The sequence below is a fragment of the Ciconia boyciana genome, chromosome 28 (assembly GCF_034638445.1).
Source record: "Ciconia boyciana chromosome 28, ASM3463844v1, whole genome shotgun sequence".
NCBI classification, from domain to species: domain Eukaryota; kingdom Metazoa; phylum Chordata; class Aves; order Ciconiiformes; family Ciconiidae; genus Ciconia; species Ciconia boyciana.
In genome coordinates, this window is record NC_132961.1 from 2,213,990 (window position 1) to 2,241,519 (window position 27,530).

Genomic DNA, 27,530 nt, shown 5'->3' on the forward strand with positions numbered 1-27,530 from the left:
GGCGTGGTTTCGCGCCAGACCGTTGCTGGGGGCGGGGCCTCGCGCCAGACCGTTGCTGGGGGCGGGGCCTCGCGGCCGGCCGTTGCCGTGGAGACCGCGTCCCTCGCGGCGGCGCGGGGCGGGCCGCCGGTGCCCTTCTCGCTCCCCATTGGCCCGCCGCGCTCCGTTACCGGCCCGAGGGGGCGTGGCCAGGCCGGCGGCAGCGCTCCGCCATGGCGGCCGGCGTCGAGGAGGGTCTGGGGACCGTGTGCTGGTGGGGGCTGTCCCCGGCGCTCGACCTCCGGCAGCACCGTGAGCCAGGCACCCCCGTCCCCCCCGGGACCCCCCGGTGTCCCCGGCCCCCCCGTCCCCCTGACGCCGCCTCCCCGCAGTCCCGCCGGACCCCGACCCCGAGGCGGAGGCGGCGGTGCTGCTGGTGGGCGCGGCGGAGGGGCGGCACCTCCTGCTGACGGCGGCCCGGGCCCGGCGGGGACCCCCCCGCGCCATCACCGTACGGCACCGGCACCGGGGCGGGGGGTCTCGGGGGGTGGGAGGGGGAGCGGGGGGTCTCGGGGCGGGGTCCCGGGGCGGGGTCCCGGTCCTGGGGCAGGTATCGGGCTCCGGGGGCGTGGTGTCCCGGGGAGGGGGGGTTACCGGGGCAGGGTTACCGGGGCGGGGTTACCGGGGGGGTCCCGGTGTGACCGGGGGCTCCCCCCCAGCTCTTCGTGGCGGAGCAGCGCCCCGAGGCCGTGGCGCGGCAGCTCCTCTTCCTCCTCCTGGCGCTCGAGGCCCCGGGACGCGCCGGGCCGGCAGGTACGGCGGCACCCTGGGGCCCCCGGCACCCCCCCCCGCCCCGGCCCGGTCCCGGTCCCGGTCCCGGTCCCGGTCCCCGCCGAGCCCCGCTCCCGCCGCAGCCCGCGCCGCCGCCCTCCTGGAGCTGCTGGGCTCCGGCCGCCTCCGCGCCGCCACCGCCGCGCTGCTGAGCGGGGCCGCCGCCCGCCTGCGCCGCTGGGTCACCGGGGACCGGCCCCGGGAGGGCCCCGCCGACCTGGGGCTGATGAAGGTCAGAGCGGGGGGGTGGGGGGGGACCGGGGCCGGGGGTCCCGGGACTGGTGGGTGCCGGGGGAACCGGGGGCACCGGGGCGGGGGTGGCCGGTGCTGGGGTCCCGGGACGGGACCGGGGCCGTCCGGGACTGGGGGAACGGGACCGGGGGGTGCCCGGAGTCCCGGGGAGGTCCGGTACCGGGGGTGTCGGGGCGGGGGGGGCCCGGCGCCCGGGTGCCGTGGTCCCGAGGGTGCCGGGGCTGTCCGACCCCGCGGTCCCGGGGCTGTACCGGGAGCCGCCGCCGGCAGTGCCGGGAGCGGGACGCGCTGGAGGCCGTGCTGCGGCGCTGGGAGTGGCCGGGGCCGGTACCGGACACCCGGGGCTGGGAGTGGCGGCTGCGGCGGCGCCTCGGGACGAGATACGAGGCGAGGGCGGCGGTGGCGGACTGGGAGCTGCGGATGGGGCTGCACCCCCGGGGGGTAACGGGGGGACCGGGGGGTACGGGGGTTACGGGGGCTGCACCCCGGGGGTAACGGGGGACCGGGGGTACGGGGTTACGGGGCTGCACCCCCGGGGGGTAACGGGGGACCGGGGGTACGGGGCGTACCGGGGGCTGCGGATGGGGCTGCACCCCGGGGGTAACGGGGACCGGGGGTACGGGCGTACCGGGGGCTGCACCCTCGGGGGTAACGTGGGGACCGGGGGTACGGGGTCACGGGGCTGCACCCTGGGGTAACGGGGACCGGGAGGGTACGGGCGTCACGGGGGCTGCACCCTCGGGGGTAACGGGGGACCGGGGGTACGGGGGTCACGGGGGCTGCGGATGGGGCTGCACCCCCGGGGGGTAACGGGGGGGACCGGGAGGGTACGGGGTCACGGGGCTGCACCCCCGGGGGTAACGGGGGACTGGGGGGTACGGGAGTTACGGGGCTGCACCCCGGGGGTAACGGGGACCGGGGGTACGGGGTTACGGGGCTGCACCCCGGGGGTAACGGGGGACCGGGGGTACAGGGGCGTACCGGGGCTGCACCCTCGGGGGTAACGGGGGACCGGGGGGTACAGGGGTCACGGGGCTGCACCCCGGCCGGTAACGGGGGACCGGGGGTACGGGGTGTACCGGGGACTGCAGGCGGCACCACCGGGGGGACTGGGGGACACGGAGGGACATGGGGGGCACAGAGGGGCTCTGGGGTCCGGGGACACCGGGGACTGGGGGTACAGGGACCCCGGGGTGGGGGACGGTGGCGAATATGGGGGATCCGGGGTCCATCCCCCCCCCCAGGCCACCACCGTCTCCCCGGGCGAGTTCGGGCGCTGGCGCGAGAGCGGCGTCGCCTTCGTCCCGCGGGGGGCGATGTCCCCAACCCCACCCTGCAGAGCGGCCACCGGCCCCGCGCCGTGAGTGGGGCGGGGGGGCGGGGGTCGTGGGGAGTCAAGGGTCACCGACCCGCCGCCCCCCCCCAGGACGGGCAGCCGGGGCCGGACACCGGGTACTGGGGGGACACCGTGGCCGGGCCCTTCCTCGCCTTCGGCCTCGACACCGACCAGCTGCGGAGCCCCGGGAAGGTGGGGGGGGCAAGGGGGGCGCGGGGGGGTGCGGGGTCCCGAGGGCTCACGGTGCCCCCCGCCCCCCAGACGGCCACCGAGATCTCCCTGGCCAATGTCACGGCGCTGCTGCCCGAGCTGCTCACCGGGAGCCCCCCCGAGGACCCCCCCGGGGATCCCCCCGGGGACCGGGACCCCTCCGAGGACCGGGACCCCTCGGGGACCCCCTGCGACGACACCAGCCCCTGGGTGAGCGCCCCGGGTCGGGTCCGCCCCCTTCCCCCGCCCCCACCCCCCTCGTGCCCCCCGACCCCTCCCCGGTTCTCGCAGGGCCCCTCCTGCCGCCTCCGGTCCGGGTCCGGTTCCTGCCGCTGGGCAGCGCCCGCCGCCCCCCCGCCCGCGCCCGCCTGGAGGGGCACTGCCGGCTGCTGGTGCTGGGGTGGAGGTGGGGGGCACGGGGGAAGGGGGGCAAAGGAGGGGGCACGGGGGAAGGGGGCAAAGGGGGAAGGGGGAAGGGGGGCAAAGGAGGGGGCACGGGGGGAAGGGGGGACAAGGGGGGAAGGGGGGCCACGAGGGCGGCAAGGGGGACACGGGGGGGACACGGGGGAAAAGGGGGGGCACGGGGGGCCACGAGGGCGGCAAAGGGGGACACGGGGGGACACGGGGGGGACACGGGGGAAAAGGGGGGCACGGGGGCCACGAGGGCGGGAAAGGGGGACACGGGGGGGACACGGGGGAAAAGGGGGTCTGGGGGGTCCCGGGGAGGTGGGGGCAGCTGGGGGACCCCCGCCTGGCCCCTCAGCCCCCGCCCCAGGTCGCTGCAGGAGCTGACCCCCGAGCTGGGCCGGCTGGCGGCCCCCGGGGCCACCCTCCTGCTGGAGCTGCCCACGTAGGTACCGGGACCCCCTCGCTCCTCTGCACTCCCCGGGGCCCCCCTCCCAGGGTCATGACCTCTGACCCCTGACCCCCAGGTTCGTGCCCACCCTGCGGCAGCCCCAGCTCGACGCTTTCCGGGCGCAGGCGGAGGCGCTGGCCCGGGCGAGCGGCTTCGAGCCCTGGGGGCCCCGGGGAGCCCCCGGCCTGCGCCCGCTTCCGCCGGCGCCCCCAGGCCTGACCCCCGCCCCCAAACCCCCCGCCCCCCCCCCCCGGGCGGCTGCCGGGACCCCCAACCCCCCGGCACCGCCTGGAGCCCCGCCCCGAGGCCCCGCCCCGCCCCGAGACTCCGCCCCATCTGCGAGACCCGCGAGACGAGCCCCGCCCCTGTCCCCGAGGCCCCGCCCCATCTGCGAGACACCTGGGGTGAGGCCCCGCCCCCGCCCACGAGGCCCGGGCCCCATCGACGAGGCCCGCCCAATCACAAGATGCTGCCGCGAGACCCCGCCCCTGCGGCCCCGCCCCGCCCGAGGCCCCGCCCCGCCCATTCATAAGCCGCCTCCGCCGCGCTCCCCGGCTCCGCTGCGGCAGGTAACGGGGCGGGGGTCCCCGGCCGCCTGGGGCCCCTGTCGGCGGGGGGGGGTGGTCACCGGGCGGGGGCTGCCGGACGCCTGGGTCCTCTCGGGTCAGGCCGGGGGGTGGTCCCCGGGGCAGGGAGGGGTCCCCGGGGAAGGAGGTGGGGGTCTGTGGGGCAGGGAGGGGTCCCCGGGCGCCTGGGTCCCTCAGAGGGGATGGGGCGGGGGGTCCCGAACGCCTGGGTCCCCTGGGGGCGCTGGGAGGGGGCCGTGGGGAGGGCAGGGGAGGGGTCCCCGGCCGCCCCGGGGGGGCAGAGGAGGGGTCTGGGCTGGGTCCTGGGTGCCCTTGGGGAGGAAGGTGGGGGGCAGGGCTGCCCGGACGCCTGGGTCCCCCCGGGGGGGTGTCGCCGATAAGTGCTATATTTAGCCCCCCTTATCGGCCCCGGAGCCGCCGGCCCCATATAGGGGCAGTGTCGGGTCTGGAGAAAGGGGGGCCCCGGGACCCGCCCCTCGGACCCCCCACCCCCACCCACCTCCCCCGCCCCCCTCCGGCACCGCTCCTGTCTTCCAGCACCGGGACCAGCAGCATGGCCGAGGAGTGAGTGGGGCCGGACACGCGGGTCCGGGGGGCGCGGGGGGGGCGGGGATGCCCGGACCCGGGGTCCATGGGGAGTGGGGGGACGGGGGCTCTGCCGTGCTGAGCGGGGTCGGGGGGCTCTGACCCCTCTGTCCCCCAGGGATGACGTGCCGGTAGGTCGTTCCCCGACCCCGACCCCCTTGAGGCCCCCCTCGTGCCCCCTCCCCCACTGACCCCCGGCACAGCGCCCCTGGAGGAGGAGGAGGAACCGGGGCCCCTGCGCCCCCCGCAGCCGCCGCCCCCCCCCCTGCGCCGCAAGTCCTCGGCCAACTACCGGGCCTACGCCGTGGAGCCCCACGCCAAGGTGGGACACGGGGGGGGCGACACACATGGGGGGGACGACACAGGGACGGGGCCCTGGTGGCCCCCCGACCCCCGACCCCCATCTCCCCCCCCAGAGGAAACCCAAGATCTCGGCGTCCCGAAAACTCCAGCTGAAGGTGAGGGGGGAGAGTGGGGGCTCCCCGGTCCTGGGGGTCCCCGGTCCTGGGGGTCCCCGCTGACCCCCCGGCCCCCCCAGACGCTGCTGCTGCAGAGGGCGAAGCGGGAGCTGGAGCGGGAGGAGCAGGAGCGGGCGGGGGAGAAGCTGCGGCACCTGGGGGAGCTGTGCCCCCCCCTCGCCCTCGAGGGGCTCGGCCTCCCCCAGCTCCAGGTGGGGACATGGGGGCTGCGGGGGGACATGGGGGTGGGGCTGCCCTGGTGGGGGACACCACAGACAGAGGGCGAAACAAGGGGGAGGAGCAGGGATATGGGGGGAAGGGGGCTGGGTGTGTGGGGAGCACCAATTGGGGGGCACAGAGAGGCCAGGGGTCACGGCGGGGGGGGCTCTGGGGGCAGGGGGCTTTGAGGGGGACATTGGGGTCCTGAGGGCTGGGGGGGGTCGAGGGGCACACGGGGGTCCTGGGGGTCCCAGTTGTGGGCGGTGCCCCCCCCAGGAGCTGTGCCGGGAGCTGCACGCCCGCGTGGGGCGCGTGGACGAGGAGCGCTACGACATGGGCACCCGCGTCAGCAAGAACGTGGCCGAGGTGGGGACCCACGGCCCCACCGTCGGCCCCCACGTCGTCCCCGTGTCCCCAGACAGGAGCTGCAGCAGCACGTGGCCCATGTCCCCGTGTTGTCCCTGTCCCCCAGATGGAGGAGCTGTGGTGGCACATGGCTCCGTGTCCCCACGATGTCCCCACGATGTCCCCATGTCCCTGTGTCCCCCTGATGTCCCCAGATGGAGGAGCTGCAGCGGGGGGGTGGCTCTGTGTCCCGCTGTCCCCATGCTGTCCCCCTACCTCCACGATGTCCCTGTCCCCATGGCATGCCCCTGGTGTCCCCATGATGTCCCTGTCCCCACGGTGTCCCCAGATGGAGGAGCTGCGGCGGGCGGCTCCATGTCCCCCCCATGCCCCTGTCCCCACGGTGTCCCCACGGTGTCCCCAGATTGAGGAGCAGGTGGCTCCATGTCCCCCCCGTGCCCTTGTCCCCACGGTGTCCCCACGGTGTCCCCAGATGGAGGAGCTGCGGCGACGGGTGGCCGGGGGCCGGTTCGTGCGGCCGGCGCTGCGGCGCGTGCGGCTGTCGGCTGACGCCATGATGGCGGCTCTGCTGGGGGCCAAGCACCGGGTGGGCACCGACCTGCGGGCCGGGCTGCGGCAGGTGCGCAAGGACGACGCCGAGAAGGTGGGTGACAACGGGGGGGACACGGGTGGCGGGGGGACACGGGTCATGGGGGGGGACACAGGTGATGGACGCGGGGGGACATGGGTCACGGGGGACACGGGGTACACGGGTGACGGACACGGGTCACGGGGGGGACACGGGGGCATCAGGGAGGCACAGGGGAGGGGGACATGGGGGCATCGGAGCGGGGGACACTGCGAGGGGAGGACGTGGGGTCATGGAAAGGTCATGGGGGCACCAAGGGTCACGGGGCGGGGCATGGGGATGGGGGGAAGAGGGAATTGGGGATGCTGGGGGGACATTGGGGACATGGAGGGATGGGGGGGACATTGGGGACGGGGGGGCATGGAGGGCGTGGTTGGGGGGCGTGGCCGTGGCCAGGCATTCCCCTGGGGTGAAGGGCGTGGCCGTGGGTGGCGGAGGGGCGTGTCCTGGGTGTGGCGGGCGTGGCCGTGATGCGGTGGGCGGGGCAGGAGAGCCGGGAGGTCGGGGACTGGCGGAAGAACGTGGACGCGCTGAGCGGGATGGAGGGCCGCAAGAAGAAGTTCGAGGCGCCGGGGGGGGCCACGGCCTGAGGGTGAGACCCGGGGGAGACCCCCGCGGGGACCCCCACCCCCACCCCCCGGCCCGTCTGGACCTCGCGGGCCGCCCCACCCCCGGCCCCCGATCCCTCGTCATCTCCCGCAGGCGGAGCTGCCCCGGACCCCCAGGGCCTCCGGCACCATCGTCACCATCATCGTCACCATCATCGTCACCATCATCGTCACTGCTCCCAGCACCTGTACTGCCCCCCCAATAAATACCCCCAGCATTCACTGAGTGCCGTAGCGACTCGCGAGGGAGTGGGGAACCCCCCAACCCCCGCCCCCCAAGAGCCGGACCTGCCCGTTTTGTTCCATCTCATTTATTAACGACCCCCGTTGACCTTTGACCTTTCACTTTGGGGGGGGGTCCCGGGTGTGTGGGGAGGTACCTATAAGGCTTTGCAAGCACCAGCGTGTTTCCCAGCATTCTTTGCATCCCCCCCCCCCCCCCCCCCCCGCATCAAACGGGATTTCCCCACAATGCCCTGGGGTGGGGGGGAGGGGGGATGACCCAGAAGCCCTTGGGGCAGGGCTGGGGGTACCCAGAAGGCACGGCGGGGGGCATACCCAGAAGCCTTTGCAGCTGGAGCCCCCCAGTATGGGGGGTTGGGGGTGCAGCTCAGAGTATTGCACGGGGGGCTGAGGGGCCTGAGCTGGGGGAAGGGCAGGTACCCCCCGCCCAGGGGGCTGGAGTGTTGGGGGGGTCTGCTCCCCCCGGGGATAGTTGGTGTTGGGGGGAGGGGAATACCGGGGTGGGGGGAGGGCTGGAGTGTGTGTATGGGGGGGGGTCTGCTCCCCGGGGGTATTTGGGGTGGGGTGGGGGCAGATTCCCCCCGGGGCTGCAGCAGGAGGTATCTGTGTGTCCCCCCCCCAGTATTTGGTGTGGGTTGGGGGGGGTATTTGCCCCCCCCGGGGTATGTTGGGGGAGGGGCAGAGCCCCCCTGGGTGTCTGGCGCCGTGGTGGGGCTCGGCCCCGCTCCGGGGTCACAGGGGCTGGGCCCACTTGCTGGGGACGCGGCCGTACTGCGGGGAGGGGCAGGGCGTCACGGGGGGTTGACCCCCCCCCCAAGCCCCCCCCCCGGCCCTGTGACCCCCGTGTCCCACCTGGATGTCGCTCAGGACCCGCAGGAAGCGCTGTGCCAGCTCGGCGCCGTTCTCCATCGTGGGGACGTGGTGCCACTGGGGGGACAGGGGCTCATGGGGGAAACGGTCCCCCAACACCCCCCGGCCCCCAGTCCCTCCCACCCCGAGGAGCCCCAGAGGCCCCCATACCCCCCTTGCCCCCCATAGACGTGCCCTGTTACCCCCCCACCATGTTCCCCCCAAAGATGCCCTTCCCCCAGGACACACCAGGCGGGTTTGGGGTCCCTGTCCCCCAGACCCCCCGTGCCCTCCCCCATAAAGGATCCCCCCCAGGACACACCAGGCGGGTTTGGGGTCCCTGTCCCCCAGACCCCCCGTGCCCTCCCCCATAAAGGATCCCCCCAGGACACACCAGGCGGGTTTGGGGTCCCTGTCCCCCCAGACCCCCCGTGCCCTCCCCCATAAAGGATCCCCCCCAGGACACACCAGGCGGTTTGGGGGTCCCTGTCCCCCAGCCCCCGTACCTTCTCCTCGTAGAGGATCCCCCCACGGGACACACCACGCAGGCCGTCCCCGACCCGAACATCTCCCGCAGGCGTCCCCGGGCCAGCGCCTCCAGCACCGTCCCCATGGGGAGGGGCCCCTCGCGCACCCCAAACTCCCCCTGCGTGGGGGAGGGGCGTGTCAGCGGGGGGGAGGGGTGGCCGGGCCCTGAGCCCCCCACTGCCCCTGGGCTCGGGGCGGGGGACATGGGGGCACCCTGTCCCCTCCGTGTCCCCGTCCCCACTGTGGGGTCAGCTCCCCCCCCCCGTGTCCCCCCATGTGCCCCATCCCCCCGCAGCCCCCGTGTCCTCCCCCGCTCCTCATTCCCCCACGGCCCCTCCCCTTATGCCCCCACCCCTCCACGTCCCCCATCCCCACTCCTGCAGCAGCCCCCCACGTCCCCCAACGCCCTGTGTCCCCGTTTCCTCCTGTCCCCCAAATCCCCCATGTCCCCCCATGTTCCCTGTACCCCTCTCCCCTCCTCCCCTCATCCCCCGTACCCCTCCTCCCCCCATGTCCCCCCATACCCCCTCTCCCCTCATCCCGTGTCCCCCGTGTCCCCCCTGTCCCCCCCATACCCCCTCTCCCCCATCCCCCGTGTCCCCCGTGTCCCCCCTCGTCCCCATGTCCCCCATACCCCCTCTCCCCTCATCCCCCCGTGTCCCCCTGTCCCCCGTGTCCCCCCTACCCCTCATCCCCCTCCCCCACGTCCCCCATCCCCCCTCTCCCCCATCCCCCGTGTCCCCCGTGTCCCCCCTCGTCCCCATGTCCCCCATACCCCCTCTCCCCTCATCCCCCCGTGTCCCCCTGTGTCCCCCCTACCCCCGTACCCCTCGTCCCCCCACGTCCCCCCATACCCCCTCTCCCCCTCATCCCCCCGTGTCCCCCCTCCCTCTCATCCCCCTCCCCCATGTCTCCCCATACCCCCTCTCCCCCATCCCCCGTGTCCCCCCATACTCCCCGTGCCCCCTGTACCCCTCGTCCCCCCTCCCCCACGTCCCCCATACCCCCTCTCCCCTCATCCCCCCCGTGTCCCCCCTACCCTCTCATCCCCCTCCCCCACGTCCCCCCATACCCCCTCTCCCCCATCCCCCCGTGTCCCCCTGTCCCCCCTGTGTCCCCCTCCCCCTCATCCCCCCTCCCCCGTGTCCCCCTGTCCCCCCGTGTCCCCCCTCCCCTCATCCCCCTCCCCCACGTCCCCCCATACCCCCTCTCCCCTCATCCCCCCGTGTCCCCCCTACCCTCTCATCCCCCTCCCCCACGTCCCCCATACCCCCTCATCCCATCCCCCGTGTCCCCCATGCTCCCCCTCCCCCACGTCCCCCCATACCCCCCTCCCCCACCCCCCGTGTCCCCCACCCCCCGTCCCCCCCGTCCCCCCGTACCCACTCCCGCGCCAGCTCCAGCAGACTCTGCCGCGTCACCCCGGGCAGGATCAGCCCGTCCAGGGGGGGGGTCACCAGCTCCAGCTCTGGGGGCGACAGAGCGGGGGGGCGGGGGGGTCAGCCCCGTCCCGGCGCCCCGCGCCCCCGCCCCCGCCCCCCGCGCCCCGTACCCCCGTCCTCGCGGTGCCAGAACACGAAGAGGTTCATGGTGCCGACCTCGGTCAGCAGCCGCTGCGGCCCGTGCAGCCACAGCACCTGCTGGCAGCCCCGCGCCTGGGCCGCCCGCTGCAGCGCGATGGTGGGGCCGTAGTTCCTGGGGGGGCACACGGGCAGCCGGGACCCGCACCGGGCCCCCGGGGAGTGCCCGCCAACGCCTGGGCCCCCCAGTGCCTGGGACCCCCGGGGAGCGCCCCCCCAATGCGTGGGACCCCCCAGTGCCTGGGACTCCCGGGGCGTGCCCCCCAACGCCTGGGACCCCCGGGGAGTGCCCGCCAGTGCCTGGGACCCCCCAATGCCTGGGACCCCCGGGGAGTGCCCGCCAACGCCTGGGCCCCCCCAGTGCCTGGGACCCCCGGGGAGTGCCCCCCAATGCCTGGGACCCCCCAGACGCCTGGGACCCCCGGGGCGTGCCCCCCAACGCCTGGGACCCCCGGGGAGTGCCCGCCAGTGCCTGGGCCCCCCAGTGCCTGGGACCCCCGGGGAGCGCCCCCCCAATGCCTGGGACCCCCAGACGCCTGGGACCCCCAGGGAGTGCCCCCCAATGCCTGGGACCCCCAGGGAGCGCCCCCCCAACGCCTGGGCCCCCCCAGTGCCTGGGACCCCCAGGGAGTGCCCGCCAACGCCTGGGACCCCCAATGCCTGGGACCCCGGGAAGTGCCCCCAATGCGTGGGACCCCCAGACGCCTGGGACCCCGGGGAGTGCCCCCAACGCCTGGGCCCCCCAATGCCTGGGACCCCCGGGGAGTGCCCCCCAATGCCTGGGCCCCCCAGTGCCTGGGACCCCGGGGAGTGCCCCCAATGCCTGGGACCCCCAGACGCCTGGGACCCCGGGGAGTGCCCCCAATGCCTGGGACCCCCGGGGAGTGCCCGCCAACGCCTGGGACCCCCCAGTGCCTGGGACCCCCGGGGAGTGCCCCCAATGCCTGGGACCCCCGGGGAGTGCCCCCCAATGCCTGGGACCCCCCAGTGCCTGGGACCCCCCAATGCCTGGGACCCCCCAGTGCCTGGGACCCCCGGGGAGCGCCCAATGCCTGGGACCCCAGGGAGCGCCCCCAATGCCTGGGACCCCAAACGCCTGGGACCCCGGGGAGTGCCCCCAACGCCTGGGACCCCCAAACGCCTGGGACCCCCGGGGAGTGCCCCCAGTGCCTGGGACCCCGGGGAGTGCCCGCCAACGCCTGGGACCCCAGGGAGTGCCCCCCAACGCCTGGGCCCCCCAGACGCCTGGGACCCCGGGCGTGCCCCCAATGCCTGGGACCCCAGGAGTGCCCCCCAATGCCTGGGCCCCCCAATGCCTGGGACCCCAGGGAGTGCCCCCAATGCCTGGGACCCCGGGGAGTGCCCCCAATGCCTGGGCCCCCCAATGCCTGGGACCCCGGGGAGGCCCCCAATGCCTGGGACCCCCAATGCCTGGGACCCCAGGGAGTGCCCGCCAACGCCTGGGCCCCCGATGCCTGGGACCCCGGGGAGTGCCCCCAATGCCTAGGGCCCCCAACACCTGGGACCCCAACACCTGGGACATTCAAGTAGTGCCCCCAACACCTGGGGCCCCCAACACCTGGAGCCCCAAGTAGTGCCCCCCAATGCCTGTGCCCCCAAGCAGCCATGTGCCCCCAAATGCCTGGATCCCCCCTACACCTGCGTTCCCCAAGTAGTGCCCCCAAATGCCTGGGGCCCCGCACCTGGGTCCCAAATGCCTGGGACCCCCAAGTAGTGCCCCCCAAATGCCTGGGGCCCCCCAAGCAGCCATGTGTCCCCCAAATGCCTGGGCCCCCACGCCTGGGCCCCCAATGCCTGGGCCCCCAGGTAGTGCCCCCAATGCCTGGGCCCCCTACACCTGGGTCCCCCAGCAGCCATGTGCCCCCCAACACCTGGGGCCCTCCTGCATTCCTGGGTCCCCCTAAACTTCTGGGTACCCCAAACACTTGGATCCCCCCCCGGCTGCCCGGGTCTCCCCAAACACCCACGTGCGTGCGTGTCCCCCAAATGCCCGGATCTGCCCCGAAACACCTGCACCCCCTCCCCCCAAATTCCTGCGTGCCCCCGCGATGCCTGGGTCCCCTAAAGATCTGCGTGCCCGCCAACCGCCCGGGTCCCGTCGTCCCCCCCGTCACCTGGGTCCCCCCAACCCCTGGGTCGCCCCCGAGCCCTGGGGCCCCCTGCCAGGGCCCGCCCCCCGGCCCACTCACCCCCCCAGCTTGCAGTGGCCGGCGCCCCCGGGCCAGGCGCGGGCGTAGGAGGGGTCGGCCAGGAGCCCCACGGGGCTGAAGTGGCCCCCCGGGAAGTAGGGTCCCACGGGGCAGAGGATGACGAAGAGCAGCGCCTGCCCGGGGGGGCCACCCCAGCGAGGGCTGACGCGGGGTCAGCACCCCATAGCCGCCCCCGGGCGCCCCACAACCCCCCGGAACCCCAGCTCCCCCGGGACTCCCCAAAGACCTGGAGCCCCCCAGGAGCCCCCAACCCCATGGACCCCCCCGGACCCCCGCAGCCCCCAGGACCCTGTGATCCCACTAAGACACCCCCCATAACCCCCCGGACCCTGAAATCCCACAGGGCCCCCGAGGGCACCCCGGACCCCACGAACCCCCAGGGTACCCCACACCCCCTAAGTGCACCCATAACCCCCCAACACCCCTGCAACCCCCCAGGGCACCCCATAATCCCCCAGGGAACCTACAACACCCCCACAGCCCCTCCCGGACCCCCACAACTCCCCCACGGCACCACATAGCCCCTCCAGGACCCCCATCATTCCCCGTGGCCCTCCACAGCCCCTCCTGGCCCCCCAGTGCCCCAGGACCCCACAGCCCCTCCTGGCCCCCCAGTGCCCCCAGGACCCCCACAGTTCCCCTGTGGCCCCCACAGCCCCTCCCAGGACGCCCACAGCCCCTCCTGGCCCCCCCAGTGACCCCAGGACCCCACAGTTCCCCTGTGGCCCCCACAGCCCCTCCCAGGACGCCCACAGCCCCTCCTGGCCCCCCGTGCCCCCAGGACCCCACAGCCCCTCCTGGCCCCCCAGTGCCCCCAGGACCCCCACAGCCCCTCCTGGCCCCCCAGTGCCCCAGGACCCCCACAGTACCCCTGTGGCCCCCACAGCCCCTCCCGGACCCCCACAACTCCCCCACGGCACCACATAGCCCCTCCAGGACCCCCATCATTCCCCCAGTGCCCCCAGGACCCCACAGTTCCCCTGTGGCCCCCACAGCCCCTCCCAGGACCCCACAGCCCCTCCTGGCCCCCCCGTGCCCCCAGGACCCCACAGCCCCTCCCAGGACCCCCACAGCCCCTCCTGGCCCCCCCCCGTGCCCCCAGGACCCCACAGCCCCTCCCAGGCCCCCCAGTGCCCCCAGGACCCCACAGTTCCCCTGTGGCCCCCCACAGCCCCTCCCGGACCCCCACAACTCCCCCACGGCACCACATAGCCCCTCCAGGACCCCCATAATTCCCCCCAGTGCCCCCAGGACCCCACAGCCCCTCCTGCCCCCCCAGTGACCCCAGGACCCCCACAGTTCCCCTGTGGCCCCCACAGCCCCTCCCAGGACGCCCACAGCCCCTCCTGGCCCCCCCGTGCCCCCAGGACCCCCACAGCCCCTCCTGGCCCCCCCAGTGCCCCCAGGACCCCCACAGTACCCCTGTGGCCCCCACAGCCCCTCCCGGACCCCCACAACTCCCCCACGGCACCACATAGCCCCTCCAGGACCCCCATCATTCCCCCCAGTGCCCCCAGGACCCCACAGCCCCTCCTGGCCCCCCAGTGACCCCAGGACCCCACAGTTCCCCTGTGGCCCCCACAGCCCCTCCCAGGACCCCACAGCCCCTCCTGGCCCCCCGTGCCCCCAGGACCCCACAGCCCCTCCCAGGACCCCCACAGCCCCTCCTGGCCCCCCCCGTGCCCCCAGGACCCCACAGCCCCTCCCAGGCCCCCCAGTGCCCCCAGGACCCCACAGTTCCCCTGTGGCCCCCCACAGCCCCTCCTGGCTCCCCCGTGCCCCCAGGACCCCACAGCCCCTCCCAGACCCCCACAATTCCCGCAGGGCGCCCGCAGCCCCTCCCAGACCCCCCAGTGCCCCCAGGACCCCCAGCTCCCCCGTGGCCCCCACAGCCCCTCCCAGGCCCCCCACAATTCCCCCTGGCCCCCCCCGCTCCCCCGGCCCCCACCTCGGTGCCGATGAAGGTGGGGCGGATGTAGAGGCTGGCGCGGTCGCAGCGCGGCACCCACTCCCGCTCCAGCCGCAGCAGCGCCCGGATGCACTCCAGCAGCTCGGCGCCGTCGAAGGCCTGCGGGCACGGGCGGGCACGGGCGGGCACGGGCGGACGCGGGCGGACGCGGGCGTCACCGCGGCCCCGCCCGGCCCCGCCCTGCCCCGCCCCCACTCACGGGCAGGCAGAGCCGCCGGGCCGAGCGCTGCATGCGCTCCATGTTCAGCTCGGGGCGGAACAGCCGGATCCGGTCGTCGGCGCCGCGGAAGGCCTTCATCCCCTCGAAGAGCTGGGCGGGGCGGGGCGCGGGCGTGGGCGCAGGCGCAGCCGCGGGGGAGCGGTCGCGGAGGGGTCAGAGGCCTCGAGGGAGGCGGGGTCGGGGGTCGGGGCGCGGCGGCAGAGGTCACAGGGGTCGGAGGCGGGATGGGGGTCAGAGGTCGTGGGCGCGGTGTCAGAGGTCCTGGGGCCGGAGGTGAGATGGGGGGTCGGAGGTCGTGGGTGCGGTGTCAGAGGTCACAGGGGTCGGAAGTGAGATACAGGGTCAGAGGTCGTGGGCGCGGTGTCAGAGCTCCCGGGGTCAGAGGCGAGGCGGGGTCGGAGGCAGGGGTCAGAGGCGGGGTCAGAGGCGGGGGTCGGAGGCGGGGGTCGGAGGTGAGGTGGGGGTCGGAGGCGGGGGTCAGAGGTGGGGTCAGACATGGGGGTCAGAGGCAGGGGTCGGAGGTGGGGGTCAGAGGTGAGGCGGGGCGGAGGCGGGGTCGGAGGTGGGGTCAGAGGTGAGGCGGGGCGGAGGCGGGGTCAGAGATGGGGGTCAGAGGCGGGGTCGGAGGCGGGGTCAGAGGTGAGGCGGGGCGGAGGCGGGGTCAGAGGTGAGGCGGGGTTGGAGGTGGGGGTGGAGGCGGGGTCAGAGGTGAGGCGGGGGCGGAGGTGGGGTCAGAGGCGGGGCGGAGGCGGGGTCTGAGGTGGGGGTCAGAGATGGGGTCAGAGGTGGGGTCGGAGGTGAGGTGGGGGTCGGAGGTGGGGGTGGAGGCGGGGTCAGAGGTGAGGCGGGGGTCAGAGGTGGGGCGGAGGTGGGGGTCAGAGGTGAGTCGGGGTCAGAGGCGGGGGTGGAGGCGGGGTCAGAGGTGAGGCGGGGGCGGAGGCGGGGTCAGAGATGGGGGTCAGAGGCGGGGTCGGAGGTGAGGCGGGGGCGGAGGCGGGGTCAGAGATGGGGGTCAGAGGCGGGGGTCGGAGGCGGGGTCGGAGGTGAGGCGGGGGTCAGAGGCCGGGCCCTGGGGCGGGGCGGAGGCGGGGTCAGAGGTGAGGTGGGGCGGAGGTGGGGCGGAGGCGGGGGTCAGAGGTGAGGCGGGGCGGAGGCCGGGCCCTGGGGTGGGGCGGGACGGGGTCAGAGGTGGGGGCGGAGGCGGGGTCAGAGATGGGGGTCAGAGGCGGGGGTCGGAGGTGAGGCGGGGTCAGAGGCCGGGCCCTGGGGCGGGGTGGAGGCGGGGTCAGAGGTGGGGGCGGAGGCGGGGGTCAGAGATGGGGGTCAGAGATGGGGGTCAGAGGCGGGGGTCAGAGGTGAGGCGGGGGTCGGAGGTGGGGGGCGGGGCGGGGGCCCGGGGCCCGGGGCCGGGCCGCTGACCTGGACGGCGTAGTGCAGGGCGGGGGCGGCGGGGTGCAGGCGCAGCTCCTGGAAGGGGCGGATGCGGGGCCGGCCCCAGCCGCGGGCCTGGCTCCACTCCACGGCCAGCATGTGGTCGGTGAACTCCCGCCCGAAGAGCAGCGCCCGCGGCTCCGGCTTGGCCCGGGGGCTGCGGCTCCGCTCCACCTCCAGCTCGGCGGCCTGCGGGGGCGGGGGGCTCGGGGGCCGGCACCGGGGGTCCCCAGCACTGGGGGCTCGGGGGTCCCCAGCACTGGGGGGTCGGGGGACCCCAGCACTTGGGGGGCTCGGGGGCCGGCACCGGGGGGACCCCAGCACTTGGGGGGCTCAGGGAGGGGACCCCAGCACTTGGGGGGGCTCGGGGGCCGGCACCGGGGGTCCCCAGCACTGGGGGGGCTCAGGGAGGGACCCCAGCACTGGGGGTCGGGGGACCCCAGCACTTGGGGGGGGTCGGGGGCCGGCACCGGGGGTCCCCAGCACTGGGGGGCTCAGGGAGGGGACCCCAGCACTGGGGGTCGGGGGACCCCAGCACTTGGGGGGTCGGGGGCCGGCACCGGGGGGTCCCCAGCACTGGGGGGCTCAGGGAGGGGACCCCAGCACTGGGGGGTCGGGGGACCCCAGCACTTGGGGGGGTCGGGGGCCGGCACCGGGGGTCCCCAGCACTGGGGGGCTCAGGGAGGGGACCCCAGCACTGGGGGGTCGGGGGACCCCAGCACTTGGGGGGGTCGGGGGCCGGCACCGGGGGTCCCCAGCACTGGGGGGCTCAGGGAGGGACCCCAGCACTGGGGGGTCGGGGGACCCCAGCACTTGGGGGGGTCGGGGCCGGCACCGGGGGTCCCCAGCACTGGGGGGCTCAGGGAGGGTCCCCAGCACTGGGGGGTCGGGGGTCCCCAGCACTTGGGGGGCTCGGGGCCAGCACCGGGGGTCCCCAGCACTGGGGGGCTCGGGGGCCGGCACCGGAGGGGTCCGCAGCATTGGGGGGGTCGGGGGGGCTCAGGGAGGGTCCCCAGCACTGGGGGGGCGGGGGACCCCAGCACTTGGGGGGCTCGGGGAACCCCAGCATCAGGGGCGGTTGGGGGGCTCACGGGCACCCCAGCATGTGGGGAGCTCAGGGGGGCTCGGGGGAGACCCCAGCATCAGGGGGGGCTCAGCGGGACCCAGGCACGCGGGCAGCCCCGGGGGCCGGGGGCCGGGGGGGCCGGGGCGTCCCCCCGGGCGGGGTGGGCTTACCCTGAAGACGCCGTTGTAGCCTCGCCGGGGTCCCAGCAGCGTCACCAGGAGCTGGGGGACAGGGGGGCGTCGGGGGGAGCCAGGCCTCGGGCCCTCCCCGCCGCCCCCAGTTGGTCCCAGTCTGGGACCAGTGAGGGGGGAGGAGTGGCGGGAGGGGGCGGGGGAGGGCCCCGATGCCTGGCTCCCCGCCCCCCCGGCCCTGGACTTTGCCCCCCCGGCACCGCCATCGGCACCGGAGCCGCCCGGACGCCCGGGTCCCCGGTGGGGCCTGCGGAGGGAAGGGGGCCTAGGGGCACTGGGAGGACTGGGAGGGCACTGGGAGGACTGGGAGGGGCACTGGGAAGACTGGGACGAGCTCCAGTAGGGCCTGGGGGGCACTGGGAGGACGGGGAGGGGCACTGGGAGGACTGGGACGAGCTCCAGTAGGGCCTGGGGGGCACTGGGAGGACTGGCAGGGGGACTGGGAGGACTGGGACGAGCTCCAGTAGGGCCTGGGGGGCACTGGGAGGACTGGAAGGGGCACTGGGAGGACTGGGACGAGCTCCAGTAGGGCTTGGGGGGCACTGGGAGGACTGGGAGGGGCACTGGGAGGGCACTGGGAGGACTGGGAGGGGCACTGGGAGGACTGGGATGAGCTCCAGTAGGGCCTGGGGGGCACTGGGAGGACTGGGAGGGGCACTGGGAGGATTGGGATGAGCTCCAGTGGGGCGGGGGGGGCGCTGGGAGGACTGGGAGGGGCACTGGGAGGGCACTGGGAGGGGCACTGGGAGGACTGGGAGGGCACTGGGAGGACTGGAAAGGGCTCTGGTAGGGCCTGGGGGGCACTGGGAGGACTGGGATGAGCTCCAGTAGGGCCTGGGGGGCACTGGGAGGGCACTGGGAGGACTCGAAAGGGCTCTGGTGGGGCGTGGGGGGCCCTGGGAGGACTGGGAGGGCACTGGGAGGACTGGGACGAGCTCCAGTAGGGCCTGGGGGGCACTGGAAGAACTGGGAGGACTGGCAGGGCACTGGGAGGACTGGCATGAGCTCCAGTAGGGCCTGGGGGGCACTGGGAGGACTGGGAGGGGCACTGGGAGGACTGGGAGGGCACTGGGAGGACTGGGACGAGCTCCAGTAGGGCCTGGGGGGCACTGGGAGGACTGGGAGGGCACTGGGAGGACTGGGACGAGCTCCAGTAGGGCCTGGGGGGCCCTGGGAGGACTGGGAGGGCACTGGGAGGACTGGGATGAGCTCCAGTAGGGCCTGGGAGGCACTGGAAGAACTGGGAGGGGCACTGGGAGGACTGGGACGAGCTTCAGTAGGGCCTGGGGGGCACTGGGAGGACTGGGACGAGCTCTAGTAGGGCCTGGGGGACACTGGGAGGACGGGGAGGGGCCCTGGGAGGACTGGGAGGGCACTGGGAGGACTGGGATGAGCTCCAGTAGGGCCTGGGAGGCACTGGAAGAACTGGGAGGGGCACTGGGAGGACTGGGACGAGCTCCAGTAGGGCCTGGGGGGCCCTGGGAGGACTGGGAGGGCACTGGGAGGACTGGGAGGGGCACTGGGAGGACTGGGATGAGCTCCAGTAGGGCCTGGGGGGCACTGGAAAAACTGGGAGGGGCACTGGGACGACTGGGAGGGCACTGGGAGGACTGGGAGGGGCACTGGGAGGACTGGGAGGGGACTGGGAGGACTGGGACAAGCTCCAGTAGGGTCTGGGGGCACTGGAAGAACTGGGAGGGCACTGGGAGGACTGGGACGAGCTCCAGTAGGGCCTGGGAGGACTGGGAGGGGCCCTGGGAGGACTGGGACGAGCTCCAGTAGGGTCTGGGGGCACTGGAAGAACTGGGAGGGCACTGGGAGGACTGGGACGAGCTCCAGTAGGGCCTGGGAGGACTGGGAGGGGCCCTGGGAGGACTGGGACGAGCTCCAGTAGGGTCTGGGGGCACTGGAAGAACTGGGAGGGCACTGGGAGGACTGGGACGAGCTCCAGTAGGGCCTGGGGGGCACTGGAAGAACTGGGAGGGGCACTGGGAGGATTGGGACGAGCTCCAGTAGGGCCTGGGGGCACTGGGAGGACTGGGAGGGCACTGGGAGGACTGGGAGGGGCACTGGGAGGGCAGTGGAAGGACTGGGATGAGCTCCAGTAGGGCCTGGGGGGCACTGGGAGGACTGGGAGGGGCACTGGGAGGACTGGGAGGGGACTGGGAGGACTGGGACGAGCTCCAGTAGGGCCTGGGGGCACTGGGAGGACTGGGAGGGGCACTGGGAGGACTGGGACGAGCTCCAGTAGGGTCTGGGGGCACTGGAAGAACTGGGAGGGCACTGGGAGGACTGGGACGAGCTCCAGTAGGGCTTGGGGGGCACTGGAAGAACTGGGAGGGGCACAGGGAGGACTGGGACGAGCTCCAGTAGCGCCTGGGAGGCACTGGAAGAACTGGGAGGGGCACTGGGAGGACTGGGACGAGCTCCAGTAGGGCTTGGGGGGCACTGGAAGAACTGGGAGGGGCACTGGGAGGATAGTGACGAGCTCCAGTAGGGCCTGGGGGGCACTGGGAGGACTGGGAGGGCACTGGGAGGACTGGGAGGGGCACTGGGAGGGCAGTGGGAGGACTGGGATGAGCTCCAGTAGGGCCTGGGGGGCACTGGGAGGACTGGGAGGGGACTGGGAGGACTGGGACGAGCTCCAGTAGGGCCTGGGAGGCACTGGAAGAACTGGGAGGGGCCCTGGGAGGACTGGGACGAGCTCCAGTAGGGCCTGGGGGGCACTGGGAGGACTGGGAGGGCACTGGGAGGACTGGGAGGGGCACTGGGAGGACTGGGATGAGCTCCAGTAGGGCCTGGGGGCACTGGGAGGACTGGGAGGGGCACTGGGAGGACTGGGACGATCTCCAGTAGGGCCTGGGGGGCACTGGGAGGACTGGGAGGGCACTGGGAGGACTGGGAGGGGCACTGGGAGGACTGGGATGAGCTCCAGTAGGGCCTGGGAGGCACTGGAAGAACTGGGAGGGGCACTGGGAGGACTGGGACGAGCTCCAGTAGGGCCTGGGGGGCACTGGGAGGACTGGGAGGGGCACTGGGAGGACTGGGACGAGCTCCAGTAGGGCCTGGGGGCACTGGGAGGACTGGGAGGGGCACTGGGAGGACTGGGACGAGCTCCAGTAGGGCCTGGGGGGCACTGGGAGGACTGGGAGGGCACTGGGAGGACTGGGATGAGCTCCAGTAGGGCCTGGGGGGCACTGGGAGGACTGGGAGGGGCACTGGGAGGACTGGGAGGGCACTGGGAGGACTGGGACGAGCTCCAGTAGGGCCTGGGAGGCACTGGGAGGACTGGGAGGGCACTGGGAGGACTGGGATGAGCTCCAGTAGGGCCTGGGGGCACGGGGAGGACGGGGAGGGGCACTGGGAGGACTGGGAGGGCACTGGGAGGACTGGGACGAGCTCCAGTAGGGCCTGGGAGGCACTGGAAGAACTGGGAGGGGCACTGGGAGGACTGGGACGAGCTCCAGTAGGGCCTGGGGGGCCCTGGGAGGCCCGGGGCACGGCGCCCCGGAAGCAGTTCCCACCGCCCCGGAAGCGCCCCCCACTCACCGCTCCGCTGCCCCTGCACCGGGACCGCAGCGCCGCCGCCGCCATCGCTCCACCGCCCCGCCCCGCCCCCGCCCGCGGCCAATGGGAGCGCGCCGCACCACCCCGCCCCCGCCGCCCGCCAATGGCAGCCGCCCTACTCCCCTCTCCCCCCGGCAACGCCCTCCGCGCCGCCTCCGCGGCCAGTGGGGAGCGCCCGCCACGACCCGCCCCCCGAGGCCCCGCCCCCGCGGCAGGAGGGGGCGGAGCCAGGCGGTGGGTGGGGCGGTGAAACCCCTCCGCCCTCGTTGCCGGGTAACGCGCGGCCCCGCCCCATGACGTCATCCCCACCCTTTTACACCACGTCAATAAAAGCCGTTGTCCCGCCCTTCTCTGGGTGTGGGGGCCCCGCCCTTAACGTTCCCGTTCGCCACGCCCCTCCGCGCTCATTTGCATACCATCCCCACCCCCCTCTTGGCTCGGACTGCCGCTGGCCCACAATGCCCCGCGGTAGGGCGGGGCCTGGCACGTGCGTGGGCGGGGCCCCACCTCCCTTAATCCTATGATTGGTGGCGCCTCGGGGGGTGGGGGGTGGGGCGGACCCCGCGAGACACACACACACCCCCCCCCCGAGAGAGGGGTCACAGGGTCAGGAGCGGGCTCTGGGGTCAGAGGTGAGGCGCGGGTGCAGGTCAGAGGTCAGGCCACCCTTCCCCTGGAGCCAGCCCCTCTGCCCTCCCCGCCGCACCCTTTGACCTCTGACCCGGGCCGCGCCCTTCACCCCACCCCGCGTCCCCACGCGGGGCCGCCCACGGGTGGGGGTGGGGCGGGTGCGGTCCATCTCCCCCGGCGCCGCGCCCGGGCGGGCGCAGAGATGGAGCCGGCGAGGAGCGAGCGGCCGCAGCGCCCTGGAGACGCGGCCCCCCCCGGGGCCGGGGCCGGGGTCCCCCCGCCCGGCCCCACCCGCTGGGGCATCTGCTCGGCCGGGCGGATCAGCCACGACTTCGTGGTGGCCCTGAAGACCCTGCCCCCCGAGGAGCACGTGGTGCGGGGGGGGGAGGGGCGCGGGGGGGGCGCGGAGGGGGGGGGGTCCCGGAGGCCGGGGTCCCCCCTGACGCCCCCTCCCCCCCCCCAGGCGGTGGCGGTGGCCGCCCGGGAGCTGCCCCGGGCCCAGGCCTTCGCGCGGCGCCACGGGCTGCCCCGGGCCTACGGCTCCTACCGGGAGCTGGCGGAGGACCCCGACGTGGGTGAGAGTGGGGGGGAGGGGGCAGCGGGACCCAGGGGTCCGCGGCGGGGGGAAGGGGCATACCCGGACACCGGGGTCCCTCCAGAGGGGGGTGGGGGACGGACGGGGTGGGGGCTGGGCTGGCCGGGACATAGGGGTCCCCCAGGGGTAGGGTGGGGAGGGGCGGGGCTGACCCGGTGCCGGGGTCCCCCAGAGGGGTTGGGGGGGGGGGCTGGGCGGGGACGGGGCTGAGCCGGTGCCGGGGTCCCCCGAGGGGGTGGGGGGGGGCTGACCCGGTGCCGGGGGTCCCCCGAGGGGTGGGGGCGGGGCGGGCGGGGCTGACCCGGTGCCGGGGTCCCCCGAGGGGGTTGGGGGGGCTGGGCGGGGACGGGGCTGACCCGGTGCCGGGGTCCCCCCGAGGGGGTGGGGGCGGGGCGGGCGGGGCTGACCGCCGCCCCCAGCCGTGGTGTACGTGGGCACGGTGAACCCCCAGCACCTCCCGGCCGGGCGGCTCTTCCTGGCCGCGGGCAAGGCCGTGCTGATGGAGAAGCCCATGGCCGTCGGCGCCCACCAGGTCCGGGAGCTCGTGGCCACCGCCCGCGCCCGGGGGGTTTTCCTGATGGAGGTGGGGTCCCCGGCGCCCCCCGCCGCTCCCCCAGCCCCCCCCTGCATCGCCCGTAACCCTGTCCCCAGCCCCGATCACCCTGGTCCCGACAACCCCGTTCCCAGTGCCCCAGTGCCCCATTCCCAGTCCCCCCAGTGCCCATAACCCCGTTCCCAGTGCCCCGTTCCCAGTCCCCCAGTGCCCATAACCCCGTTCCCAGTGCCCCGTTCCCAGTCCCCCAGTGCCCATAACCCCGTTCCCAGTGCCCCGTTCCCAGTCCCCCAGTGCCCATAACCCCGTTCCCAGTGCCCCGTTCCCAGTCCCCCAGTGCCCATAACCCCGTTCCCAGTCCCCCAGTGCCCCGTTCCCAGTCCCCAGTGCCTATAACCCCCTTCCCAGTGCCCCAGTGCCCCGTTCCCAGTCCCCCCAGTGCCCATAACCCCATCCCCTCTCCCCGGTTCCCCCACTCCATCCCCCCACTCGCAGTTCCCCAGTCCCCCCATTCCCAGTACTCCCAGTTCCTCCAGGTCCCCATACCCCATGATCCCAGTCCCTCCATTCCCCATCTCCCCACTCCCAGTACTCCCAGTTCCTCCAGTTCCCCATTCTGCCCCCCATCCCCACCCCCTCCAGTTTCCCCAGTTCCCCATGCCCCCAGTCCCCCATTCCCAGTTTCCCCAGTTCCCCATGCCCCCAGTCCCCCATTCCCAGTTCCCCATGCCCCAGTCCCCCACTCCATCCCCCATCCCCAGCCCCCCAGCCCCCCGCCAACAGCCCCGCTCCCCCAGGGCTTCTGGACCCGCTTCTTCCCGGCCTGGGAGCGGCTGCGGGCGCTGGTGGCCGGGGGGCCCTGGGGAGCCCCGGCTGCTGCGGGGGCCCTGGCCTTCGCCCTGGGGGACGTGGAGCGGTGCGGGAGCCCGGCCTGGCCGGGGGGCCCTGCTGGACCTGGGGGCTACGGGCTGCAGATGGCGACCGCCCTGCTGGGGGCCCCCGCAGCCTCCGGGCCCACGGCTGCCTCCACCCCTCCGGTACGGGCTGGGGCGAGGGGGGCAATGGGGTACACGGGGGGCGATGGGGTACAGTGGGAGGTGCACTGGGGGGCTGGGGGCGAGGGGGTACGCTGGGGAGTACACAGGGGGCAATAGGGGTACAGTAGAGGGGCTGGGGGCGAGGGGGTCAGTGAGGTGGGGGAAGGGGATGGGGGGCAGTGGGGCACAGTGGGGGAAGGGGGCAATGGGGTATACTGGGGGTACAGTGGGGGAAGGGGGTCAGTGGGGCTCACTGGGGAGGGGCCGTGGGGGTACAGTTGGGGAAGGGGGCTGTGGGGGTACGGGGGGGGGCAATGGGGCAGCTGGGCTGGGGAGCAAGGGGGAGATGGGGGGGGCAGCCAGGAGGCTTGGGGAGGGGGTGTCCCCTGCGGGGGTCTGGGGCGGCAGTGGGTCTCAGGGGGCTGGGGTGAGGCGCTGGGGTCCCAGTGCCCCACGGCTGTGGGCGCAGGGGTGGACGAGACGGTGACGATGACGCTGGAGTACGAGGGGAACCGCCAGGCCGTGCTGACCTGCTCCATGGCGGTTGAGCTGCCGGGGGGCCGCCCTGGGGGCACCGAGGGCTGGGCCGAGGTGGGACGGGGCCCTGGGTGCCCCAGGGAACGGGGGTGGGGGAGGGCCCGGCTCCTGGGTCCCCCGGGGAAGGGGTGCGGGGGAGGGGTTATGGGGCTGAAAAACTTGGGTTCCCCCAGGGAGGGGATCCTGGGGGCACCATGGGTGCGGGGGGAGCAGCCACCGAGGTCCCCCTGGGGAGGTGGGGGGCAGCAGGGTGGGGGGCAGTGGTTGGTGGGACTGGGGGGGGGGGGAACCCAGACACCTGAGTGCCTGGTGGGGTGGGGGGCACTGGGGGGCACCATGGTTTGGGGAGGGGGACCAAGACACTGGGGTCCCTCCAGGGCTAAGCCCCCTCGCTGGGGGGTCCCAGACAGCTGGACCCACAGCTTGGGGGCACACGGGGGGATCCTGTGCCCCCCCACCGCTCCCTGACGCGCACCCCCTCCCCAGTTCCCCAGCCACATGAACTGCCCGACAGGGCTGGTGGTGGGGGGGCAGCGGGAGCTCTTCCCCCTGCCCCCCCCCTCCCAGCCCCTCAACTTCCCCCACGGCACCGGCCTGCGCTACGAGGCCCAGCACGTCCGCGAGTGCCTGCTGCGGGGTGAGGGGGGGGCCCAGCTCCCCGAGGGGGGTGTGGGGTGGGGTGGGGGGCCCTGACGTCCGGCTGCCCCTGACCCCCCCGGTTCACCCCCCCCCAGGTCTGACCGAGAGCCCGGTGATGCCGCTGGACGAGAGCGAGCTCATCGCCCGGCTGCTGGACGAGGCGCGGCAGCAAGTGGGGGCTGCGGGGCCGGAGGGGGGGGTCACCGGGAGCCCCCAGCCCCACGGCGTGAGCCCGTGCCCCACGGCGTGAGCCCCACGCCTCAGAACACAATAAAGAGCTGCATCCCCCACCCAGCCTGTGTTTCCCATACCCCCCAAGCCCGCACCAGTCCCCCAGTACAGACCAGTTCCCCCAGCACAGAAGAGGCGCCAGGCCCCTTTATTCAGAGCAGCAGCCCGTGCTGCCGCAGCACGGCCGTGAACGGCGCCGTCTTCTTCTCCACGTTGCGCTCGGCCCGGCGCCGCAGGCTCTGAAATTTGGGGGGGGGGCGTTAAAGGAGGGGTGCGCAGCCGGGGCACCCCCCAACCGTCCCGTTACGGGGAGCCCCCCCGCCACGGGGCAGCGCTGAGCCCCGCGTGGTGGTTTCCAGAACACTCCCACGAGTGGCAGGATCGAGCCCCCCCCCATTTTTGGGGCGTCTCCCCCCATTTTTGCGGCTCCCCCCTCACCATCAGCTTCTTCTTCTTGTTGTAGCGCAGCTTCGCCTTCTCTTTCCGCTTCTCCTCCAGCGCCGCCGTCACCGCCTGGTACTTCCAGCCCACCTCGTGCGCCAGCCGGCCCAGGAAAGCAAACTGGGGGAGCACAGGGGGGCTCAGGGGGGGACCCCGGCGCTGGGGGAGCTCCCCCGGACCCCCCCACACCTTACCTTGCGGGTGGGCTTCAGGCGGATGATCTTGAGAGCAGCCGGGACCACCATGCGCTTGCGCTGCCGGAGAGAGAGCATCAGGAGCGGGGGGGGGATTTGGGGAGCGGGGGGGACAAGGGGGGGTTTGGGCGCCCCCAGTGTCTCAGTGTTAAAGTTTTTCTCAAGAGCCATCAAACAATGTAGGTAAAAGTGCATCATTGACACGGGTGGGGGGATTTGGGGTCCCACGAGGCTGAGAAGGGGTCCTGGGGGATTTGGGGGTCCCGCGGGGCTGAGGGAGGGGTCCGGGGGGATCTGGGGTCCCACGGGGCTGATGGGGGGTCCGGGGGATCTGGGGTCCCACGGGGCTGACGGGGGGTCCGGGGGATCTGGGGTCCCGCGGGGCTGACGGGGGGTCCGGGGGATCTGGGGGTCCCGCGGGGCTGAGGGAAGGGTCCGGGGGGATCTGGGGTCCCGCGGGGCTGAGGGAAGGGTCCGGGGGATCTGGGGTCCCGCGGGGCTGATGGGGGTCCCTCACCTTGTCGTAGGGCGGGGGATGCCATCAAACACCTTCAGCCTCTCCAGCGCCGCCTGGCCCCGCTTCGTCTTGTGGGGCAGCATCCCTGGGGGGGGACACGGGGGGGTCAGGGGGCTTTGGGGGACAACCCCGGGATTTGGGGGGCGGGGGATCCCCGGTCCCCCCAAACTCACCTCTCACTGTCCGCCAGAAGATGCGGCTGGGGGCGCGGAAGTGGTAGGGCCCCCGGGAGGGGTTGGTGTTCATCCGCTTCCGCAGGAAGGCCAGGAACTTCACTGGGGGGAGCGTTACCCGTTACACCCCCATTACCCCCCCGTTACCCCCCGGTGACCGCCCCCCCGCCTCCCACTCACGTTTATTGCGGTAGAAGTTGCCGGAAATGTTGATGCCCTCGCAGCGCACCACGACCACGCGCCGGCCTGTGGACACGGACACGGGGGACACACACACACACACGACACAAGGACACGGGGTGGGAAGATGGACACACGGACACGGCGGGGAGGGACACGGACACATGAACATGGGGGGATGGGGGACGACACACAGGCACGGCGGGGAGGACACGGACACACAGACACGCGGGGGTTGGACGACACACAGGCACGGGGCGGAGGGACGGACGACACACGGACACAGGGGGACACATGGACACGGGGGGGATGGACGACACACAGACACGAGGGGACACGGGGGAGGTGAACGACACACGGACGGGGGGGGGACACACGGACACGGGGGGGGAAACACACACGGGCAGGGCTCAGGGGCGGCGGCGGCCGGGCCCACGTGCCGCCGCCCCCCGCCCGGCCCGGCCCGGCGCTCAGCTGGTAGTGCATGGAGGCGGCTCTCACGGTCGTGAGACTCAACAGCCGAGGGAGCTCATCACCGCGCGGGGGGTCCCGCTGCCGGGGGGGTCCCGCTGCCGGGGGGGTCCCCGCGTCCCTCGGGGGGGGGGGCCCGCACTCACCCAGCAGCACCTGCTTGGCCACGATGGCCGCCAGCCGGCCCAGGAGGTGCCCGCGGCCGTCGATCACCAGAACCTGCGGCACCGGGAGAAGCGGGGCGGTCACCGGCGGGCCCCGGAGGCCCCCAGGGAGGCCCCACGTGGACGCGCTCCGCGCGGCTCCCGGAGCCCCCCGCGCTCCCCCGGCGCACCCCACACCGCCCCCCGCCGCCGGGAGCCGCCGCCGCCGCCGCCCCCTCCCCGGAGCCCCCGGGCCGCCCCCCCCCCCCCGGGGCCTCCCGAGCCCCGGGCCCGCACCCGCGGCTCCGCCATCGCCGCCGCCCGCTCGGGAAAGAGGCCCCGCCCCGCGCGCGCCGCGGGGTCGTCCCTTCCGGCGGGGGTTGGCGCAGGGGCGGAAGT

General features: G+C 74.6%; 4 protein-coding genes and 2 non-coding genes across 6 annotated transcripts; 2 read left to right on the top strand and 4 right to left on the bottom strand.

Annotated features, from left to right (window-relative positions):
• Positions 1 to 209: 209 nt before the first annotated feature.
• Positions 210 to 6,952, top strand: LOC140644684 (uncharacterized). Its single transcript, XM_072847707.1, has 16 exons — positions 210 to 291; positions 372 to 490; positions 699 to 792; positions 894 to 1,042; positions 1,333 to 1,503; positions 2,489 to 2,590; positions 2,660 to 2,831; positions 2,900 to 3,014; positions 3,384 to 3,458; positions 3,541 to 4,033; positions 4,800 to 4,958; positions 5,053 to 5,094; positions 5,175 to 5,306; positions 5,590 to 5,679; positions 6,152 to 6,322; positions 6,796 to 6,952. Exons 1-16 carry the CDS (start codon positions 213 to 215, stop codon positions 6,895 to 6,897), a joined length of 2,265 nt encoding a protein of 754 aa, XP_072703808.1. The 5' UTR covers positions 210 to 212; the 3' UTR covers positions 6,898 to 6,952.
• A 791-nt stretch (positions 6,953 to 7,743) lies between these two features.
• Positions 7,744 to 20,830, bottom strand: LOC140644695 (branched-chain-amino-acid aminotransferase, mitochondrial-like). Its single transcript, XM_072847747.1, is given in 13 exon segments — positions 7,744 to 7,929; positions 8,011 to 8,085; positions 8,514 to 8,533; positions 8,536 to 8,653; positions 9,918 to 10,003; positions 10,088 to 10,230; positions 12,326 to 12,475; positions 12,477 to 12,487; positions 14,295 to 14,414; positions 14,515 to 14,625; positions 15,955 to 16,155; positions 17,203 to 17,253; positions 20,773 to 20,830. Coding segments are annotated over 13 exon segments (1,170 nt in total). The 5' UTR covers positions 20,818 to 20,830; the 3' UTR covers positions 7,744 to 7,890.
• A 338-nt stretch (positions 20,831 to 21,168) lies between these two features.
• On the top strand, positions 21,169 to 25,056 carry DHDH (dihydrodiol dehydrogenase). The gene is given in 8 exon segments (XM_072847746.1): positions 21,169 to 21,793; positions 21,884 to 21,995; positions 22,435 to 22,598; positions 23,366 to 23,561; positions 23,564 to 23,605; positions 24,075 to 24,196; positions 24,629 to 24,779; positions 24,877 to 25,056. Coding segments are annotated over 8 exon segments (1,425 nt in total). The 5' UTR covers positions 21,169 to 21,310; the 3' UTR covers positions 25,032 to 25,056.
• Positions 25,057 to 25,137: 81 nt separating this feature from the next.
• RPL13A (ribosomal protein L13a) lies at positions 25,138 to 27,514 on the bottom strand. The gene is given in 9 exon segments (XM_072847751.1): positions 25,138 to 25,251; positions 25,451 to 25,573; positions 25,648 to 25,707; positions 26,165 to 26,184; positions 26,187 to 26,249; positions 26,338 to 26,439; positions 26,518 to 26,583; positions 27,135 to 27,207; positions 27,429 to 27,514. Coding segments are annotated over 9 exon segments (609 nt in total). The 5' UTR covers positions 27,444 to 27,514; the 3' UTR covers positions 25,138 to 25,164.
• Positions 25,783 to 25,853, bottom strand: LOC140644736 (small nucleolar RNA SNORD34). Its single transcript, XR_012039828.1, has one exon. It is a non-coding gene; the product is annotated as a small nucleolar RNA SNORD34 (small nucleolar RNA).
• On the bottom strand, positions 26,982 to 27,060 carry LOC140644735 (small nucleolar RNA Z195/SNORD33/SNORD32 family). The gene has a single exon (XR_012039827.1). It is a non-coding gene; the product is annotated as a small nucleolar RNA Z195/SNORD33/SNORD32 family (small nucleolar RNA).
• Positions 27,515 to 27,530: the final 16 nt, after the last annotated feature.